The following is a 22,634-nucleotide window of genomic DNA, read 5'->3' on the forward strand; positions in this document are numbered from 1 at the left end:
GAATGCAGTGTTCAAAATTGAAAATATCGCAAATAACAGACACACAGACATAGAGAATTCAGTAACGAATTTTTAAAATTCGTTGATAAATAAAAGTAAAAGCAATGGTGACAATGAAAAGGGGAAAATGATCAGTGGTAGAGTTCTTATCTATGATTAGTGGAGTTTCGGGTTTGTTCCTAGCTCGCATTAAATGGCTTTGTGGTGGACTAACAACGTGTTCATGAATTTTCTCGATATTCCCCGTGTCCTCCCACCATTTCGTTCATTATCATAATTGCTGAATTCCTTAATCTCGAAGCATAATTATGGAACGTTGAAAATAATTGGGCACAGAGGTAAATTTTAAGCCAAATTAATCCATACTACACGAAGGTATTCAGAGAATTTTATTAATGAAATTAATAAACATCTTTATTGGAAGGTAAAGTAAAATTATTTTGAAGAAACGCTGATTAGTTGGTTTATTAGAGTTTAAAGCTTCTTTAAGTAGCCATACGTTATGGAACGTCGACATGTAGCTTAAGATCCGAACTACATGAGATCACACCGTGTATCAAACCAAAGTTTCACTTACCAAAATCTATGCTAACTGTATAGGCACGAAAGAGCTCTACAGGAAAACTGAATGGTTGGAAAAAGGTACAGAAAAAAAGCAACTTATATTTCAAGATGAATGGGAAGATGTTACGAATTCAAGAAAAGAATAGAAAAAAGAAGGAAAAGAAAAGAAAATTATTTGACAGTTACAAGGCCGGCCTTAGGTGGTGCGGAGCCCCAGGTTTACAAGTATCTTACACCAAGGTCTGTAGAACCTATCTATCTAGGCCTATATATTTATATAGTGTGATACTAAACATTGCAAACACATCATTTACAAACTTATGTGTGTATATCGTTATTACGTATTCATATCCAGTGTTCTGGGAAAAGCCGACAAATTTCGCATATGTGTTCAGAACCTTAATGCAGGAAGAAAATCTGCAACTTTGATCGAAAACACTTAATTAGAGAGATAGGTATAATAAAAGGATAAGAGGAATGACCAATTTCAGTAATTACTTTTAATTAATTAATTCTCTGTCTGTAATTAAGTCACAGGAAAACATTTTTCTTGTGTTGAGATACTGAACACAAGTTTGTCACTTTATCCCCGGAACACCCTGCATGTTTACTTATAAGCTTGATTAAGAAAAACGATTAACGGTAAAGACAGTTTCGAAACATTTTCCCGTTCTATGTTGTAGACTCCTCTTTCAGGAGGAACTAATAGTAATCTTTCAGCATGATTTCATTTCCCTTTATAACTTTTTTTCTCTGAAAAATGTTCTGGCAAAAACGCTCACCCAATTCATTGCTTATAGTAAATAATTTTTTCAGAGAAATAACTTAAATGGAAATACATACACTGAATGAATCTTAAAATACATACTTCACCCTTGTGCCGTGAAATTTTTCAAGGAGGTTCTGTAGCATTATTTTATAGATTTCTTCTCTTAGAAGTAAACTTATCGATGACGAAATCTAGTTCCTTGACCAAACTTTGCAGAGAAGTGTTGAATGTCAAGAAACGAGCGAGGCAAAATTTAAAGTGTTTCCGTCCATAAAGACAGCGACAGAGACAAAAACCTGATTGATTAAAATAAGCCATTACAATGTCTTTCAAGTTTTGAAAATTTAATTTTATTTGTAAACCGGATAAAGAGATAAGAAACAAAAACAAATTAACCGACATCGGGAGAAAGTAGACATCTATTTGAGAGCATGCTTATCACGGTCGCCATCTTGAAATCGGCCACCTTGTATAGCGCTCTACCTTTTTAACAGGACGGATGTCATCTAATACGGGCTAGATTTGTACGAGAAATTCAATGGTGAAGTCTAGGTTTCCACAAGTTTATATTTGCAAGACATGATAAAATACACATTGATATCAATTAATTGGTTCAAAGATTTCGTAACAGCTGTATCTTTTTGAACATAATTCAAGTGAAAAAAACCTGGTGAGAACATCGTAGATAGCTACCTACGAAAGGTATAATCAGCTTGAAATCGTTATCGACTGTAGACAAAATGAAATGGTGATGAAATGATCAGAAACCTCAAGGAACTGACGGAAGATGGCTGATATATTTTCCATTAGATTATTCGAGTTAGAAGACAAACGTTCATAAGCAGCCACGTATTCAGTACGCACTAGTATACTATCGGTTTTCGGGACTTGATTTAAAAAAAAAATACATACATGGGATTTTTTTCAGAGAGGGCAAAGTTCGTATTTTTAATATAGATGTAATAAGAGAAAGGATATGCAAAGAAGTGATTTGCTGAATCTGATTTATTTGATACCATCTTGATATTCATGGTATATCACATGACATAATCAGTAAGAACGCCAGAAACTTTTACTTAGTGAAATGTTCAAAATAAAAGAAGGTGTGCACCCAGAATAATGATATACATTTTTACACTAACTCAAAGGAAACAATTTACACCCAGGGGTATGCGTAAGAAAATTTGAGGGAAGTGTCAGGGGTGTGCAGAATACTCGCTGGACATCATATTATTTTTACAACAGAAGTTGTTAAAAATAAAGAAACTACTGCAGCATTAAATTCAGAAAGTATTTTCTTATTAACGGAAACTTGATACAAACTATTCATTTACTTGTTAAGGAGAGGCCATACCCTCCATTGTGGAACCCATGGATATACCTATATTGTAATATGTTGTTGTGTGTACTTGACAACCAAGAGTAGCAGACCCATCTTAACGATACCATAGCCACTTGACCGGGGGGGTCTCGCGATCAGAATGTCATGTATTAATTACATGTATTAGGAGCAAAATTTAGTCATAGGAATCACAACATACTTGTTTGCTCTGGGGCCTACTATGCTGTTAAAACGGCTCTGGAGAATAGAGTAGACAATAGCGCGGGTGCCCCCTTAGGCGCGGGGCCCGATTGGAAGTAATCGTTTCAATCGGCTTCAGGCCGGCTCTGGGTAGTTATTTGTGGGATAAAATAAGTCTTCTGCAGACTACAAACTGTAAAGTAATTTTAAGGGTAGTATCTACAGCATTTAGGTATAGAATGTACTATATATGGCGGCTATGTTGTATGTTTTTTTTTCTTTGTTTCTGCTTCTAAATGCTTTAGTTAGGTATAAGTATCAATTAAATCACCTAATGCATGTGGTTAGACGGAGACATTTATGAAATAATATTACATTTTAATTCATAGTTTATGATTGCAGAAAAAATATGGCGATTGCAAGGAATAATACTAAAAATAAACGGTGTTACCAAATATTATTGTCAATGATGAGATAGGTTTAAACATAGGACATTGCTACTCAATAACATATTTAGATATATGAAAATTAATTTCTGTTTTATATATGAAGGAATTTCTATTAGTGTTAAATTTCGTTTACTGGCACTATTACTATTACAGTAATATCTTATTCCTGAGATACAGGTATTACTTTTTGTCATTAATATACTGTTATTTCTAAGTATCGAATAGCAGTAATCTGTTTAAGTTTCGTAAATCATACACTGTTCTCTTTTGTTGTGTTTCATCTAAAATTTAACAATTCTATCATTTAAACATTTGGGATTTTGTCCTCAGTAATACACAATTTAATGAACAAAAATCAGTACATTAAGTAACACACAAGAATATTTGAAACATACATTATACCGTATTTGAACGTCTATATTATGAACGTATTTGTAACGCTTGTTAACGTTTTCAGTTTTTTCTTGTTCTATTAGTATAGGATATAAAGATGTATATTAACTTATCATAAATTGATTGAAAATACGTCATATGTCTGTGCTGAAGGACATTTAAAAATCGCTTATGGCTGAGCTAATTTTATACTAGGAGGGCAAAATTTATATTCGAATTAAAAGACATTTTTGCAAAATTCACAAAAGCTTCAACAACACCAACTAACTAATGAGATAAAATGGAAACTTACGAAAATTGTTTATAAGTGAGCTAACTTTACATAAGGAAAGATTTTATTTCTCAAATCGTTAGCTTTCTTTGGCGAAACGAACGATAATTTTATCGAAACTAACGAATTGTAACAATAAACTTACAATGTGAGGTAGAGAAGTTTTCAAATTTGTTTGTGGGCAGCGAAGTCAAAAGTTGGTCTCCCTATTTATTTCTTCAATAAAAAAGTATTTTTTTGAACCTAACAATATTTTTAATGAAACTTGGGAAACAAAGTAGATAAGAAAATAGGGAACATATTAAGGAGGAAGGTCAACTACAGCGACGTAAAAGTGTATACATCTGAAAATAATTGATTTGTTGGTCGTGATAAATATGCAATTTTTATTCTTGGAGTAATTAATTTTATAGTGCATTAAGAAATTATTTCACATTCAATCTTTCAGTACTCCCTATCACTTTTTCTCAATAAAACATCCTTTTTTGTTTTAGACGATAATATTCTCCGAAGCTTTCTTAGACAGTGTAAATACAGTTTACAGAAAACCAAAGACAAGTTGGATAAACACTTTACGATCAGAGGAGCAGTGCCAGAGTTTTACGCTGGAAGAGACCCACTATCGCCTGATATGTTGTTCTCCGTCGAGAATCAGTACGTATGTTATAATTGGAAAATTGTTAATACATATATTTGTTCAAGACATTAATTCATGCTATTGTAAATACAGGGTGGATCATTTAAAATTTGCCACCCCCTTTATCTCGTAATAGAGGGGTTTGTTTGAAAAATCCTGAAACACGTCCACTTTAGTTTTAAAGGGGAGGGATAATTGTCGCAAACTCAGACGCAGAGCCCCACTCTCTGCAGTCTGATGGCGAAACCTTCATTTTTCTTAAATGGTAACATGGGTCAAGTAGCATACCGTTTTAAAGCATATTTGATACTAGTTATGAAAATGTGATTGCTTTGAAATTTCGTTTAATACGTTAGGAGCAATCGCGTTCACAAATGCAACCCATTAGAAATAGGAATTCTCAAACAACATTTTGTTCAGCGTTAGTAAACATTATGAATACGCTTAATTACTAATTGTGTTGAAAAATCAATGTCAACGAGCTGCAGTGTGAGAAATGTTAGAACTTTAGCTCTATTTCTGGTTGTCCAATGGCGAAACCTTTATTGTTAAATGGCAACATCTGTAAAGTAACACATCTCGTAAAAGTCCCTTTGATTGTTGTTACATATCAACTATACCGACCAGCGACCATACTGACTAAGGCTACTCGCGTTATGTTCATCACAACATAGCTTGCGGATGTTTCTGTTACCCTAGTGGATAAGAGATTACTTAACGGTTCATAGGAAACAAATGCCATTTTACAATTTAGTGTTACTGTCATTTATTAACGTTCCGAATGTGATTTCTCCCACAGTGTTGTGTACTCTTTTCAAATAATTGCCCTTTTGTAACAAGAATTAAAAGGACTTTTACACAATATGCTATTTTACAGATATTGGCATTTAACAATAAAGGTTTCACTACTAGGCCACCGGAAATGGGGTGACACGTCTAATGTTTCTCACAGTGCAGCTCGTTGACATTGATTTCCCAGCACAATTAGTAACTGAGGGTATTCATAACGTTTACTAACGCTAAACATAATCTTGTTTGAAAATTCCTGTTTCTCATGGGTAAAATTTGTGAACGGGATTTCTCCTAACGTGTTGGGAGAAATTTCAAAACAATCACATTTTCATAACTATCACCAAATATGCTTTGAAACGATATGCTATTTGACCCATGTTGCCATTTAATTAAGAAAAATGATGGTTTCGCCATTAGACCGCAGAGGGTGGGGCTGAATTTGCCACAATTATCCGTCCTCCTCAAAACTAAAGTGGACGAGTTTCGGGTTTTTCAAACAAACTTCTCTATTACGAGATAAAGGGGGTGACAAATTTTAAATGAACCATCCTGTATATCTATCTACATACTAGCTTACATAGTTTATGAATAATAAAATGATAAAAGAGGGGGAGTGAATTAGTGTCCTACGAACACATATTTTGTAGGTTGATAAATGTATTTGAATATTTATGAAACTAATAGTGTAATTAGATCTTTAGCAGGAAGCAGGGATTTAAAGAGGAAACAGCAGACTTTGTTGTCTATTATAAACTCGCATAGTCTAGACTTGAACCATGAAAATTACAGATAAATAAGAAGAATTTTCAGAATGACATTCTGACGCCTTGTAACCTTTAGTTTCAGCAGATATCGCAGCAGTAAAACAGAACTTATCTCTAAAAGAGGATTGACCTTAGAGTTATGACGTAATGTTACTAAATGTTCTGCTCTTTTATTATTCTTTAGGATTCTTGAAAGAATGAAATGAAGATTCTCAGTGTTTTAATGACATGACAGAATATCAGTCATTTAATTGTAATCAATGTATTTCTAAAGATATAGGACACAGAAGAAAATAACTGGTTCGATTACTGGCGGGAACTCATGCTGTCCGTATTTCACGTCAGGCTGTAGATTTACGTATCTGCTGAATGAGAGGATAAACTCTAAATTAATAAAAACAACAACATAAAAAAAACAACACTCCTGCTCTACTTTGAATTACAACTCTCAACAGCTACATAACTTATCCCATAGCCAAAATTCTAACTTTGAAACAGCATATTTTCAAATGAACAATTAAAAGTACAAATAGTTGTTGACTATACATTTTCCAAATATATTTAAATAAATACAGTTAAAATATTGTAATAATCGTAAGTCTTCTTCGAAATTATCTCAGCCTACTTGATATAATGGTTCTCACATTCGGTGGCTATATTAAAGTTATTACTAGAAAATGGCAAACTGAAATGAATTTAGGAAAATAGTTAGATCCTACTTCGAGTTGGCCTATTATCATGCCCCTTTTATTGGAAAACATATCTTACGGAGTTTAGTGTTTAGAAAAAAGGGTAAAAATTGAGTATCTCTAGCGAGCTTCTCAAGCTAGGAATATGAAATTTTATATATATACCTGATAACGAAATCTTCATTAAAATTAAACGAACACCTGTTCTACGTGTTTTGATTTTTAATTTGCCGTTTGAAGAGAAAGTACCACCTATCTCTCTACATATACACTATGAGATCAAAAGTATCCTGACACCTCCCAAAACATACATTTTTCATATTAGGTGCATTGTGTTGCCACCTACTGCCAGGCACTTATTATCAACGACCTCAGTAGTCATTAAACATCGTGAGAAAGCAGAATGGGGCGCTGCGCGGAACTCACGGACTTCGAACGTGATCAGGTGATTGGGTGTCACATGTGTCAGAAGTCTGTACGCGAGATTTCCACACTCCTAAATATCCCTAGGTCCACTGTGTCTGATGTGATAGTGAAGTGGAAACATGAAGGGACACGTACAGCACAAAAGCGTACAGACCGACCTCGTCTGTTGACAGACAGAGACCGCCGACAGTTGGAGAGGGTCGTAAAGTATAATAGGCAGACATCTATCCAGACCATCACACAGGAATTCAAAACACGGCAAACAGCAACAGGATACACTCCAAGTACTTTGACAGTTAGGCGTGAGATGAGAAAACTTGGATTTCAAGGTCGAGCGGCTGCTCATAAGCCACATATTACGCAGGTAAATGCCAAACGACGCCTCGCTTGGTGTAAGGAGCGTAAACATTGGACGATTCAACAGTGGAAAAACGTTGTGTGGAGTGATGAATCACGGTGCACAATCACGGTATATCAGAAATTATCAAAATTTATTGAGTCGATTTCAAAAAGTCTTTCGTTGTTGGAAAACTTGACAAATGCCAGTTATGATACTAATTAGTCCACAGGATCAACAATCCGATACCTCCTCACAAGACGATCAACAGCCTGAAACCAATATGGCGGCCTACGCCACCAGACGTGTGATCCCTAGTGCTCCAGTGTTCCCCTCTCCGGGTACCTACTGTTGTACTCCCCAAGTGACGCATACTCCACCTCAAAGTGCTGTGTGTGAACTTCGTCGCACCGATGTGGCATATTCCCCGGTCGTCGACGCCCTAGTGACCGCCAACATTCTTGAACAAGTTCCCCGCTCATTAGTGAAGAATGCGTTTCCTGTCTTTTGTGTTCCCAAGGGCCCTGAAGATGTAAGAGTAATTTACGATTGTTCCCCTTGGACTAAGCTGTATCGTCGTTCCAGCCACGTCACCCTTCCTACGGTTATGGACATTGCAGCCCTAGCCTCACCGGATGATTTTCTCATGAAAGTGGACTTAAGCCAAGGTTTTTATCACATCATGTTGCATCCTTCAACCCGCCAATACTTTGGTGTTCGAGTTCAGGGAAACTTCTATCGTTTTCTCCGACTTCCAATGGGTTGGTCACTCAGCCCATTGTTTATGCAGGTGTTCACTCACAAAGAACTCACCATTCATCTCCCTCCAACAGTAAAGTTTCTCCTATACTACGACGATGTGCTCCTCATAGGTCAACCTGACGACCTTCACCAAGCAGTGCAGATTTTGTTTACTCTACCCTGGTGCATCAACATGAAGAAATCAGTGCTACAGCCAGTGAAACAACTTCAATTCCTGGGAATTAACGTGGATCTATCTAACAACTCGTTAAGTGTGGACCTTCGTTACCTCAAGATAGTGCAATCAGTGCCTTGGTCGCTAGTGCTTTTCTCTCGGCATGCACGACAGGTACTTGCCGGCTATGTGACGTGGGTTACTCCCGTCACTACCCTCTCATTTCCTGTCGCTCACGCCATACTCCAAAGTGGCCCAACGGACTTCGTCCGCGGAGTGATATCGGCAGCTGCCTCTCGACCTCGCCGTATCTGGGAAGATTCTTCACCCCGCCTTGAACTCTTCGCAGATGCCACGCCAACTTCCATCGCAGTCACGGATCATCAAGGACAACCCGTCTTCGTCATGGATTTTCCAAGGGCATACCCAATTTTTCTCATGGAGTTCCTGGCTGCCGCAGTTGCTATAGTTCTACACGCAGAAGATTCACCCCTGGTGTATACTGACAACATCGCGGTTATGTATTGTCTTTCACGAAAAGTGTGTAGAGTTCCATTCCTGTATCCAATAGCTCATATTTTGTATAATAATTTTGTATTTCAGATAAAACATGTATACTCTGAGGAAAATAAAGCAGACGGGTTGTCGCGAGCTGGCGCTCGATTCAGAGGACTAATTTTATTCCCCAAAAGAATTAGTCCTCTGGCGCTGGGGTTGTTATTTTATACTTCATTATATATATAAGACATATTCAGAAACTCCTGAACCGATTTCAAAAATTCTTTCGCTGTTGGGTTAATTTTCTTTCACCGGTAAATAGGCTCTCGGACGCATCGGAGTCATTTTTTGTTTCGCTTTGCATAAGAGGTTTTCAGAATTTATATTTAACCGATTTCAGTAAACAATTTTCACTATTGGAAAGCTTATTTAATGCCAGTAATGATATACTATGTTTTATGCCGGAACATGAGACTTCGGGTGCTGGGGGCGTTATTATTTGATTCATCATGTATATATATATATATATATATATATATATATATATATATATATATATATATATATATATAACAAATTTTCAGAGCCTACTGGACCAATTTCAAAAATTCGTTCGCTGTTGAAGACTTATCTAATGCCAATGAAGATATACTAAATTTTATTCTTTAATATGGTCCGTCGTATGCTGGGGGATTCAATTTTTGTTTCTTTATCTGTAAGGAGAAAATTGCAGAAACTAATGAACTGATTTTAAAAATTATTTCTCCGTTAAGAAGTTTATTTAATGCCAGTGATGATATGTTATATTTTACCCCAGAATCTGAGCTCTTGGGCGCTATTGATGTCATTTTCTGCTTCATTATATATAAACAATTTTCAGAACCTACTGAACCGATTTCCGATTTTTTTTCGCTGCTGGATAGCTTATCTTATGCTAGTGTTGATATGGTGTATTTTATTCTTGGAGCACTATTTTTTGTTTTCTCATAGTAAAAAACCGTATCAGAAAGTATTGTAAATATATTTAAAGTTGAAATTTTTAAGCTACAAGAAATAATTACATTTAAATATTTGATGAGCCCAATAGTAAATCCATTGACATTCATTAAACAAGTAAATATACAAAAAAGAATTCTAAAGAAGTATATGTACTGTATATAGTTAGTCCTTATATACATTGTTAGTCGTATCATATAGTTAGTCAGTTTATACTATATGCAGTGTATAGTTTCTTAATATGAGGTATCCACTCAAGATCAACTTATTTTACGCAATCAAGAAAAGTGAGGCTGGATGCCACCTGCAATTTCGCCCCTTGAGGTCATTTTCATGGTCAAAGAGGGAAAATCGGAAAATTATCCCCAGTAGCACAGGTAGGTGGAACAATGTGGGAAATAAGGGAAAATACAATGTGGACCAACCCGATGTGGGCCCATGCCGATCGGTTGAAGCTTTTGCCCATGACAGCCAATCTGGGGTGCCCAACATAGTCCGACGTCAGCTCCCTTCTATATCGACATTGATTGATCTTGACAAACATGAGATCCACATCTTGCCCACCAGGGGTCAACATCTAAATCACAACTAGAAACGGGCACCGTTTCGCGCTAATAAATTAACCGGCAATTTAACCAGCAAAAAAAGCAATAGTGTCACATTCTCACATGTATAGTTTATTTTCCTGAATTCAATAAAAAAAAATTCCGAAGTATTTTACTACATGGCAACTTCTTCCTTTTCCAGGACTCGAACCTTCTCTCACGTGTCCTTCTAATTCGTAAGTGAACACCTTAAACATTTTCCCAGCAGCACTTATTAGAACGAACGACACAAAAACAAACTAAACGCAGGAGCGTTGTAGATCGAGTAGCTAATCTAAAAATGTGGGAAGAGAAAGAATTAATATGTTGCTAGAACAGATACAAAATAAGACACTGGTAACATTTTCACCGATGACAAGAGCTAAATCTCAAGAGCACATGAACGGAATACAACGCCATCTGTTAACCATTGTTGTATTTTTAATTTTTTGTTGCATATTACGTACACTCCTCAACATAAAGATACGCTGTTGGCAAACGTCTTCCCTTTTCTCCTTGGTTTTCACTAGACCTTACTCAATTTAAAAAATATGCTTGCCGTAAACATCACAGACGGCAATTCTTAACAAATGAAACACGCATTCCGTACCGTGTCAGCTCTTTCGACACTGGCAAATATAGGCCGTAAAGGAAAACACATGCGTCAGTTACGCCATCTGGGTCCCATGTGGAGTTCCCGTTTTCTTTTCACATATTTCGTGACTTTATACACAACAAAATTGAAAGTAAATTTTGTTTCTTCATCTATTGTTTTTTTTTTAAATTAGCACTATAATTTCTTTGATATACCGTGTAATGTACCATTACAGTTGAGAGTAATGGCATTTTTTTCTCACCCTGTACCTAGTGAAATTTTTTTCTAAAATTCGATTTCGGTTTAATTACACTATGTATTTATTCTCTTTACTTCAAATTAATGTAATGAATCGAAAGGTCTCGTTAGGAATCATATTTTCACGGAATAACATATTTATTTATATCTTGATTAATTGTAAATCCCATTTTCTCATATACAAGTTGAATAGTTATAGATTTACCATTCTGACGTCATACCGAAACATAGTTCCGCCATTGGATATACATTTTCTTAATTTCAGACCAATGTAGAATTTGGCCAGGTAAATAAACTTTCCCTCACCCCTGCTATTACTAGTCCATAGTCACTTTCAGATCCGGTTATATCTGGATTTCACCAATTTCTATTTGCTTTGTAATTTCCGTGGCTGAAACATTTCGCCCTGATTGGAGGAATCCTCCTACCCCTGCCGTTTTCGGCGCAATGTTATCATTCTTACCGAAGAAGCTTTTGTGAGCACAACATGTAAAATTGATTAACATATTTCGACTGGACAGGACAGAGATCTTAAGAAGAATTAAGGTAACATCCAATTTATGTTACTAGTTGAACACAGACAACGGCTTAGGAGCAAAAAAATCTACAATTTTATTAAAGAAACAGTTAATACTGCAACGAAAGATCAGATTCCGATTTACAGTACGCCATGATGCTGCCAAACTAGAATAGATAGTATAAAACAGTGATTTTTATGTTCCTTTTCTTTGAGAAAAAACCCAAGTTCAGTTAGGGATTAGGGAAAATACGACCTGTTTTGTGTGTTTCGTTCATGTATCTGGTAAATGTGATTTTTTTTATTAATCAGTAAGTGCATGTACACAGTATGTTTCATAGTTGTAATGTAACTATATGAATTGCAGCTTAATCTAACAAAAAGAGCTATTATTTCTCTCTCCAAATTGAACCAGTTCTAGCGGGGGGATTGGGATCTGATGGACACAGACTTGCATCCTTGGCAGCAGGACGCCCCCGAGACTACGTATTTAAGTAAGTCACCCTTTTTCGGAATATGTGAACATTTTTGGTTGTGAGTTGTTATATATTTAAATTCGATCACTCGTCTGTGTAGTGAGTAGTACCTCAATTTTCCACCTTTCGTTGGCGCCACTTTCTCTATCTTGTCTCTTTCTTCCTTTTTAAGTCAAGATTTTTTTGAACCTTCCCCCCGGTTTTGAAACTCATGAAAGTTTACAATGTTCATATCACCTATTTCGATCGTATGTACTAACTGAGGCATCGAGGGATACAATTCGTGGAGGTATTTAACGGTATTTCAGAACAACTTACTACCGTTTTTCGCGCTACTTAACCCACCATGGGAGGGACTGACTAGAGGGTACACGACGATTTCAGATTCCCAGAAACTTGATTATTGTTCATCGATCGTACAAACTATACCCATTGATTACTGACTTCTGGTTTTCTTTCTATTGATTGGTTATATGGTGTGTATGTATTAGTAGTTTGTTCCCACTAATTTCAAATAATCTTGAATTTTACATCGTTTGAAAAGTTACGTGCCTGTTCTATTTGTTGTATTTCCACTTCTTGTGTCAAGTTAGTAAATAATATCAACCTTTTCTCTATACGCCGATCTTAGTACATTGAATCTTTGTCGATTATCGGGTTTATATATATATATATATTTCAATGTTGCAATCTTATTAAAAAAATAATTTTGTTAGTCAGTGCTTTTTTGTTTGTTTGGAGCCAAGAAAATGTGAATACTTATTAAATATGAAAAGGTTACGTAGAAAATTAAGTGTCGACGAAATACTAAGATTGATATTAGAATAAAATTTATTATATTGAGTAATATGAATATATATATATATATATATATATATATATATATATATATATATATATATATATATATATATATATATATATATATATATATATGAGCGAATATGTATGTAAGGGCTCGGTATTTACCCTGATTGTTTTAGGTTGCCATAGATTTTTGACACCCGATTTTGACCAACTAGTTGTGATTGTAGAGTATTACCGCGTAACTTGTAATAAATAACATCTTACTTATTTGTTATTAATGTTCGTAACTATTAAATTTTTTAATACCATGTTAAATGTTGCATGTAAATAGAACAAGTAACAGGTCTTAAAAATATCCGTAATCCATATCCAAAGTTATTTTGTGAAACCGTAGCGAAATCAGTGAATTATGAAACAGTGTGCCCCAAATCCTTCTCCTACGACCGGAAACATAATTATTTGTCATTCGTCACTTCAGTGACTCGAATCTCTTGATTCCAAATCAGAAATGTAAATCAGAAATAAAATTTAGTGATCTTAATTCGAACTGAGATGTGGTTAATAATTTAGTAATGTGAATACAGGACCTAGCTCCATTAAGATATCGTATAGTAGAACGGAAATATGTTACCAATGTTTGGGAATGGATTCGATATTTAAGTCTTGATAAATTTTGAATTTTCATACCAAGTGCGTCAAGTGACGAAATGAAAAATATATATAATGTGAAGCAACTATTTTGTCTGTAGTTAAGAAAAACGACTAACTACTCTCATGGACGCCAATCATAGTGCATAAAGAGAGTTGATAAAGGAGTTATTATCGACGTGAGAAAAGGACTCATAAAATTGTCGAAATTTCCCCTCTTGGGATAGAAACTCCATAAAAAGCTAAAGTTTTTTTTAATGATTAACCAATTATATATTTTTCTTTCCTCTTTCACATTGATATGTATTATTATAGTTCGTACTGAATCTTAAATATGTTCAATGTTGACCTTTGATTTTTTTTCTTCGTCTTTCGTTCTGTTGATTTTTTGTTTTGTAACGTAGTCCAACTCTTAATGTCTGCAAAGAGAAACATGTTATTCGATATTGTTGATAAGCAACAATATGCATGTCTATAAAGCATATTGTTATTACTATTGTTATTTTCTTTTCATGTATCGAAATTTCTCCTGTACTGTCAAATTAAATTTTCTTGGAATATAATAAATGTGTATAGAAATGTTGTTAGGTTAGTTAAATTCAACTAAATGCAACCTGAAGTATACATTGTCCTGAGTATGAATGTGAGTGTGAGTGAAATGTAGGTTTAGTATTAAGTGCACCAATTCTCTTGACATATATGTGTGACTTACTGTAATTAATGGTAGTTGACAGTCTTGAAAAGTCAATACTAACTCAATTTAAGTTGGCTCTATAAAGGAAGCAAAAAGGGACAGAAATAGCCTGAATGAACGATCATCGTAGGAGAACTTGGAAAGTCAAAATCTTCAACAAACATGCGGGTTACTTTGATTTTTTTTGGGCTTCGGTCAGTTACAACATGCCATCAACTTCATCGTTTATGCTTCAAGTACTGGATACTAGTCAAGAACTTTCGCAAATATTGAATAAACTGTTAAATTAAACTTTCTCATCTATCTCAGAGCTAGATTGGGATAATTCGGTAGTTAGGGTTACATGGATCTAGGTCTAGGGGGTATGGGTTAACATGTATCTACCTTTGATCACCTTAATACCAAATACTCACCCAATAGCTATTGGAAGAATCCCAATTCGATAATTATCCACTGTCCTTTACCATATTTCTCAAAGATATCCAGTAACAGTTTCCTCATTTCCTCATCTCCTTACTTTCCTTTCTTTCTTTCTTTTCTTCTTCCTATCTCATCTTTCTCTTCTCTTCTTTACTTCTTCTATTTTTAATAAAACTGAAAAGGGGGTCGTGACTGGGAATTCTATATATAATAAACACGGTCATCTATTTATTTTATTTTATTTTATTTTCTTCAGAAGTCCGATATAAAAGTTTTCTCATTTTGATTGAATCTTGTATGTTCGAAAGTCAGAAATGGAGTATATATTCTTATATAATTAGACATAAGCTGATAGCTTCATGAATATCCCCCTCACCAAGGGTGAAGGGCAGTGACGACGCCAGAGGGGGGGCAAGGGGGGCGAACGCCCCCCTGGTGGCTACTCCTGCCCCCCTGACTGCCATCCAGACTGCCCCCCCAGACTCCTACAATCAAAACATTCTACATATAGTATTTTCTATCAGTTTCATAACCAATCTCATTGTCAGATCGAACTATCTATGCATTTACTATGTAGCAGATTAGTCCTCAAGCTTTCTTCTTTGAGCGTCTGGGTATGCACGCATATTTCTGTTTTCTAATTTAGCGCCTTTTCCGGTAAATTTTAGTTACAGTTCTTTCTTATGAATTTTAATTACTGTGCCTAGCGAACAATTGTAGATTTGGTCGACTTGTTTTCTTCTCATTGGATCAACTTCGATTAGAAACAAAAGAAAGGTAAAACCAATTGCATAACTTGTTTGTATTTATCCAGTTTTGAAGTTTTCAGTTTCATATTTTGTTTTATTTAAAGGTTCTATACTTCTATTTCCTGAAACATTATTCTCGGCTTTCAATATTCGGAGGATGAGCTTATAACAGCTTAATTTGCGACTACCAGGGCTTAATTTTTTGAAGGAAAAATAGTTGTTTTCCCTTCCTGCAAATGATAATAATACTAAATGTATGGAATTAAATCGATTATTTATTTAGCTCCTAATAAAACGTATTGTCAGAGTCTTGATCTTTAGCTAGTAATTGGTATGCACTAGTGCTCTCTTACTTATTTTGTTTCAAGTACTGACATGACGTTTACCATATTGACTAGAAATGTACGTGAAGCTGCTGAAAAATTCGTAGCCCAACCCAGGAGTGCACGTGGAATGGTGAAGTTTTACTTCTACACTTCCCCCGAGAGTCAATATACTACCTTTACAGTGCTCCAGTTTTGCAGAAGTTAAAAAAATCTGGAGACTTCCTCGAAACACTGTTCGTAACACTACCCTTATCAGATCTAAAGTTCAATCAGATCTAAGTTTGGGAAATAAATACAGGCAATAGTTAGACGGAGCTAAATCTGGGGAATAAAGATAATGATCTAGACATTGAAATCCTAGATTATGCAATGCTAATTGTGTTCCCAGGGGTTTGATGAACAGGTGTATTCACTTAAAGGAACACAATTCCTTTCTTTTCATTTTCCTTTGAATTATTCTTTCAGTTTTGTGAGTAGTGTAGAGATTCTGAATTAAATATCTGACCGTTGCGGAGGTAGTCTATGAGTACGACTCCATACTTATCCCAGAAGAATGTTGCAAACAGTTTTTCAACCTACTTCTGTGTCTTGAACTTCTTGGGGCGAGGGAGAAATGAGTGCTACTACTCAATTGACTGTTGTTTCGTTTCAGGATCATAGTGGTACAACCATATTTTGTTCATGGTTACTATTCGTGATCGAAATGATCAGCATTACATTCAAATTGGAAGAAGACTTCTCTTAATGCTGTCACTCTTTTATTCTCCTGACAGATGTTTTGGGAACCCATTGTGTCAAGAACTTGCGCATACCAAAGCCATTCTGAATTATACTACCGACGCGTTCCAAAGAAATGCCCACAATCTCTGACACAAGTTTTACTGAGACGGTAAAAACTAGAGAAGGGGGTTGTAGCCAGACCTCAGACTATAATAAGTATATCGTGAGTTTACTATACACTTAAAAAGTGTATAAATAATAGCTTAAATTCTTTTTGTCAGTCAAAAACTGGGGTGGCCTAGGTTATATCTACCACTGGCTGAAATGCTGCAATTTTCAAGAATAATGTTACAAATTGCATCCATGATTTCGGGAACAGTCACTGGAGGTAAAGTCATCCTGGATGTAAAGCATAATTTGTTGAGAAACCGCCACGTTTGAACTAAGCCATCACTTCTTCACCACTGTATATAATGGAGGAGAGTCCCGTAGTGTTTCACTGATTTTCTCATTAATTTACTTTGGTGACTATCCTTGGTGGAACAAAAATGTTATAATAGTTGTGATCTGGATGTTCGTGAAATTCGCTGTTTTGGCACACAATTATTTCAGAGGTCTGAGAAAGCAATAAGAATTTCATTATTAATATGAAAATTTGTTTTCATTAATAATACGAAAATTTGTTGAAAACATGTTTTTCAAAACTACAGTTTCATCTTTCTACTTAGTACCTACACTCTTTCTGGGTTGGATTACGAGATTTTCAGCAGCCCCTCGTAAATTTATATATACGTAGCATATAGTACTAGACGAATTTGTTACTTGTAGCAAACGCGAAAGTAATTCAATTTAGGTTTCAAAAGTTGCATTGAAAAATATTTCATGTGCAGACGTTACTTATTTGTTAGTTACAAATTTTACTTAAAATAAGTTTGTCATATAGGCCTAATATAAAAACAACAACGAAATACACTATGTAAAGTAAGTCAAACATAATAAATGTCATTTGGGTGTGGAAAATAGCCGCCCCCCGAAAATGTATCTGCCCCTCCTTTGCCCCCCTAGGAATTTACAGCTGGCGTCGTCACTGGTGAAGGGTCCCCACTCACGACTCATTTTCCATGCATCTCATTTGCACAATACTAGGCCTTCCCCCTCTTTTAGTTACGAGCTTTTTTCTTTCTTTTTTCTTCTTTCTTTTCCTTTTTCAACCGGAATTCTATCTGGGGCCAATGTGTGTTCAAATGGGCCCAGCGTCAACCCACGTTTCTCACATGGGACGTTACGGAACCCAAGCCTGGCCAATCTGGGGGCGCTACTTGGAACATTCTAATATATTTTAACTTTAAGTGTGTTACTGAAATGTTTGTTAATGTCACGTGTCAGTTTAATATCAACTTGTTTTATGCAATCGAAAAAAGAAAAAAATTTCAATTTTAACCTTTAAGGCTATTTTCATGGTCAAACAGGGAAAAGGGGCCGTGGTGGCTCAGTGGTAGAGCGTTCACCTCTGGTCCCGGTATCAAACACTGCTCCCCCAAATGATCTTTCTGGTGGAAATCACCGTGTGCGTGGGTTTCCTCGTGATTCTCCCATTTCCTCCCACTTCCTTTATTCTACCATTTCATTCATTCCTCATCATTACCGTCTCCTTTAGCCTAGCCAGCATAACCGTCGAACATAAAACTCAAAAATTTCATTTCATTTCAAACAGGGAAAAATTTGGAAATTACTTTTTCTAATTTATTTTAATATAGAAGTATTTAACAATATCCCTGTTAACATAAGGTGTCGACTCCAGGTCATCTAGTAGTGTGTAATAAAAGTTTTGAAGTTCCAGTAAATGTCAGAAATCTGTGTAGAACCAAAGTGCTTCAAAAGAGCATAAAGCCGGGCCAGTTATCTTCAGGGGCGTCATTTAGAGAGGCAGGAGGGGGAAATTGCCCCCCCCCAAGAGTTTGAGGAATACATATACTTTAATAGATTGTCTAGAGTACAAAACGTGAAAGTCTTATGTCGGTGGTGCTCTTGCCTCCCTCAAGCGAAGTCTGAAATGACGCCCCTGGTTATCTTCCCTTGTGTCGATACTATTTTCCATGAACTGATGTCCTTTTAAAAGGGAACAATTTAATTAGATGATTTGTACTTGATATTCCATTATTTAACTAATTATATATTAAAACAATTAGTAGTGTAATTTCCCGATTTTCTCTCTTAGACTTTGAAAATAGGCAAGGATTAGGTTTGAGTTGTTTGTCTTAACCACTTTTTTTTTTTTTCCTTCAACATAACATTAAGGGACAAAATTGCAGCTGGCATCCGGGTTTCTTTTTCTGTTTGAATACGGTTACTTGATTTCGAGTGGATATATGACATTAAGAAATGTTTTAGTAACAATTTATATTTTAACATTAATTATCATTTTAACTTCCGATTTTTCCCAGTTTAACATTGAAAATAAACTTGAGGATTGAAATTGAATTGGTACGCATCCTTACTTTTCTTGTTTGCATATAATTAGCTGATCAGGGGTAGTTACCCGATATTAACAAACATTTCAGTTAGCACAACCAGTAGTATCCCTACATTGACCACACCTTGGTCACACAACGCTCCATGTGGGAAACTTGGGATGAACCTGTACGCATTTGAACCCACGTATATAATCCAGAAAATTATGGGTCCCGAATGTCTACGAAAATATAGTGCACGTTTTTTAAAAAGCTAATGTAGCGATCGATGTAAAAACAAAATTTCATGTAGACTGTTCTTTATAAGGTGAAGAAGTAAGTGAGTAGAAAATGGGCATTCTATGTGGGTGCCAGATGGGTCTATATTTCGTCTTCATATTCTTATCTAGTCTAGATAGATCTATGTGGGTCCAAAATGGAATTCCCATTTCCAGACTTGCAATTATGGAGTTAAAAACTTTTAAAATACTTGATATTGCAATGATTTATTCTATTAAGTTTCTGTAAAACCAAGTGGTTAGAACTATGAAGTATGTTAATCTGCATTTCCTTACTTGGAAAGTAAATTTTAAAATGCACAACAGTAAATTTATTTTCAATTAAATCTTCGTTAACTCAAGCGTAATATTCTAGGGCACAAAATACACCACCGGTAATCCACAAAATATACCACTGACTTTATTACCTCTGTTTCAATAGTAAACAATGAGGTATGAATAGCTACCGATAAAGTGCCGTTATCCGTTAGGAGCTTAATGGATTGATTCCATTAACGAACTAGGCCGTAATAATCGCTCCAGCTACCAACTGCTGAAAAAAGTAATCAAAAATTAGTTTTTGTCCCAAAGATATACTATTAGATAATGGATGTATGCACAAACAGACGTACCAGCATTACAATATTATAAGTTTCACTTGCGATATCCTAGTAGTTCCTTCTACAATGAATATTCAGAGCGAATACTAAAAAGCATACCCAATTGTATTTAGACTTATAACAGAGTTTATAAACCGCATCGAATAGTTAATGACATTTCGCACCCATAAAACTTAAAACTCAACAGGTGATAAGGTCTAGTTGGTTAACATTACATAGAAAAGTCTGCGAGAAAATTAGGAATTCTATCAGATATATTTTTGCACACTTTGGCAGCTTTACTGTTATAGTTTTCCATGAATGATATTCAGCCATGTATGATGGTGAAACTAGCCTATCCTATGTAAAATCACATTTATTTTTTATACTTTTCGATAAGGTTACCCCGTTGGAGGATTATTATATTTAATATATGAAGTTAGGGAGGTTTGACAGATATTTCCATGGTGAAATATCCAAGATAGGCTACAACCATTATATTAGAAGCTTGAATTAATTACCACTATTGACTAATAGAGGTACTAGTTGTGCTATTTAACGTAGCGGAAAATTGTGCTAGACGTATCAATAGGCTATAATAAGCGTAATAATCAATGTGTGCTGAGATTGGAGTGAAAAGAACATAATTATTTGTTGCCTTGAAAATGTCGGGTTTCGTACCAAAATAATGCATTTACGGAAGTCTTTCTTTTCTTTTATGTCAAAAACTTTGCTGAGGAAAATAATCGCAGCTAGTTGAGGCATACAGAGAGCATGGTCTATCTAAAACAACTGGCAGAGATTTGTTTAGACGTTTCAAAGACAACGATTTTAACGTGGATAACTGAAAAGTCCTGGACTGCCACATTTGAAGAGTAATCTGAAACATGTCAACATGTTAAATGTTAGTAAACGTTTAAAAGCCATGGGAATTGATACAAAGATACGCTGTGAGATATTTAATTATTTGTGGATTGTTGTTTCAAAGATAAGAAATAATAATAATAATAATAATAATAATAATAATAATAATAATAATAATAATAATAATAATAATAATAATAATAATAATAAAAGCCATTCTTTTATCAAATTATAGTTGTCGATAATAAGTGGTTTCTCTACGACTATTCCAAGCAAAGATAATCAATCATCAATGCGTTACAACAAGCCACCAACATCAACGCCAGATTCATGCCATACTTTGCGTTTGGTTGGATCATGTCGGGGTGGGTACTCTAGCATGTACTGCAGCAACCATATCAAGCAGTTAATACTGAACATTACCAAAAATCATTATTCAATTTTATTCGAATGCTCAAAGAGAAACGCCGAAATAGGTCAATGTTCTCCTTAACAATGGCAGAACAGATAGTACAAACTTAGTGAAGAAAACCTTGGAGTCACTTTGGTGGGATCTTTCCCCATCAGCCCTACTCACCAAATGTCACTTCTTTAGACCACCCTGCAATGCAGCATGACTTTTCTGAATAACATTTCACATCTATTGAAGATATTGGAAAATGGATACATGGCTGGGTCGTCTGAAAAGAACATGACTTTTTTTTAAACTGCGGAATCCATCTGTTATCAGAAAAGTGATAAAATTTTGTAACATCCAACAAAAATGCGAAGATATAATGTGAAGTTCTTTTGATTGATTGATTTGTTTGAGTTTAACGTCAATTTCAGTACCGAGGCTATATGAGACGGGACGTACTGCTTCACGTGGAATCTGAACCACATGAGCTCCTGCAGAGAATCGAACTCGGTCTCTCACGTCAAAGGGCTGTTCTTTTGAAATAAACATGAGGTTTTGTGACAAAAACAGCTAAAATTAATTCAAGCAACTAATTCTTCTCAATATGAATGTTTTTAGCTGGGAGACTATTCTCCCTAACTTCTAACTCCTCTGGTTTGGTAGCACCAAGTAGGACTTGTGGTGGACAAACACCATATACGTGAGTTTTCTTAGGGTTCTTCCGTTTTCTTCTAATTTCTTCACCATTTTGCTCATTTTCATCGCTCCTGCCCAATTAGCCTCAAAGCATAATAATAGCTTACACTAAAAAGAAATTAAATTTATGCAATATTACTTTTTGATCTCCGGGGAAAGTTACTTTATAATATATTTAGTTTACATGTGTTCATTTATCAGCGTCTTGTCTATTTAAAATTATGTCATAACACGTACTCATATGGCAAATAGAGATTTTAATTTTCTAACTCGAGTTCTATTAGAGAAATAGTAAATCGTATATATAGTAGTAGATGGGGGGCACTTGACCCCCGGTAGCTGAAAAATCGCCTTTTTTTCCATGGTCTCCTGAGAGCAAGGACTCAATTTTCCACTGTCTCACGATACGCTATGACCCACGCCCCGTCCACCCATGGTCTTTTACGACCTCCATTTTAGGGGTGTATTTGTTCCCTTTTATGAGCACTTTTAAGGGGGTGTATTCGTTCCCTTTTATGAGCACTTTTTAGGGG

At 35.4% G+C, this 22,634-nt stretch overlaps 1 protein-coding gene across 2 annotated transcripts in view; it reads left to right on the forward strand.

Moving 5' to 3' along the window:
- LOC145693270 (alpha-tocopherol transfer protein-like) overlaps nucleotides 1-22,634 on the forward strand; it is a 151,683-nt gene that overhangs the window by 57,670 nt on the left and 71,379 nt on the right. For both annotated transcript variants that reach the window (XM_081769112.1, XM_081769114.1), the window contains exon 3: nucleotides 4,463-4,622. In XM_081769112.1, coding sequence (XP_081625238.1) covers nucleotides 4,463-4,622 — 160 coding nt within the window. The remainder of the gene's footprint in view (nucleotides 1-4,462; nucleotides 4,623-22,634) is intronic.

Source organism: Thermobia domestica, chromosome 8 (genome assembly GCF_964235325.1).
Source record: "Thermobia domestica chromosome 8, izTheDome1.hap1.1, whole genome shotgun sequence".
In the NCBI taxonomy this organism is placed as follows: Eukaryota; Metazoa; Arthropoda; class Insecta; order Zygentoma; family Lepismatidae; genus Thermobia; species Thermobia domestica.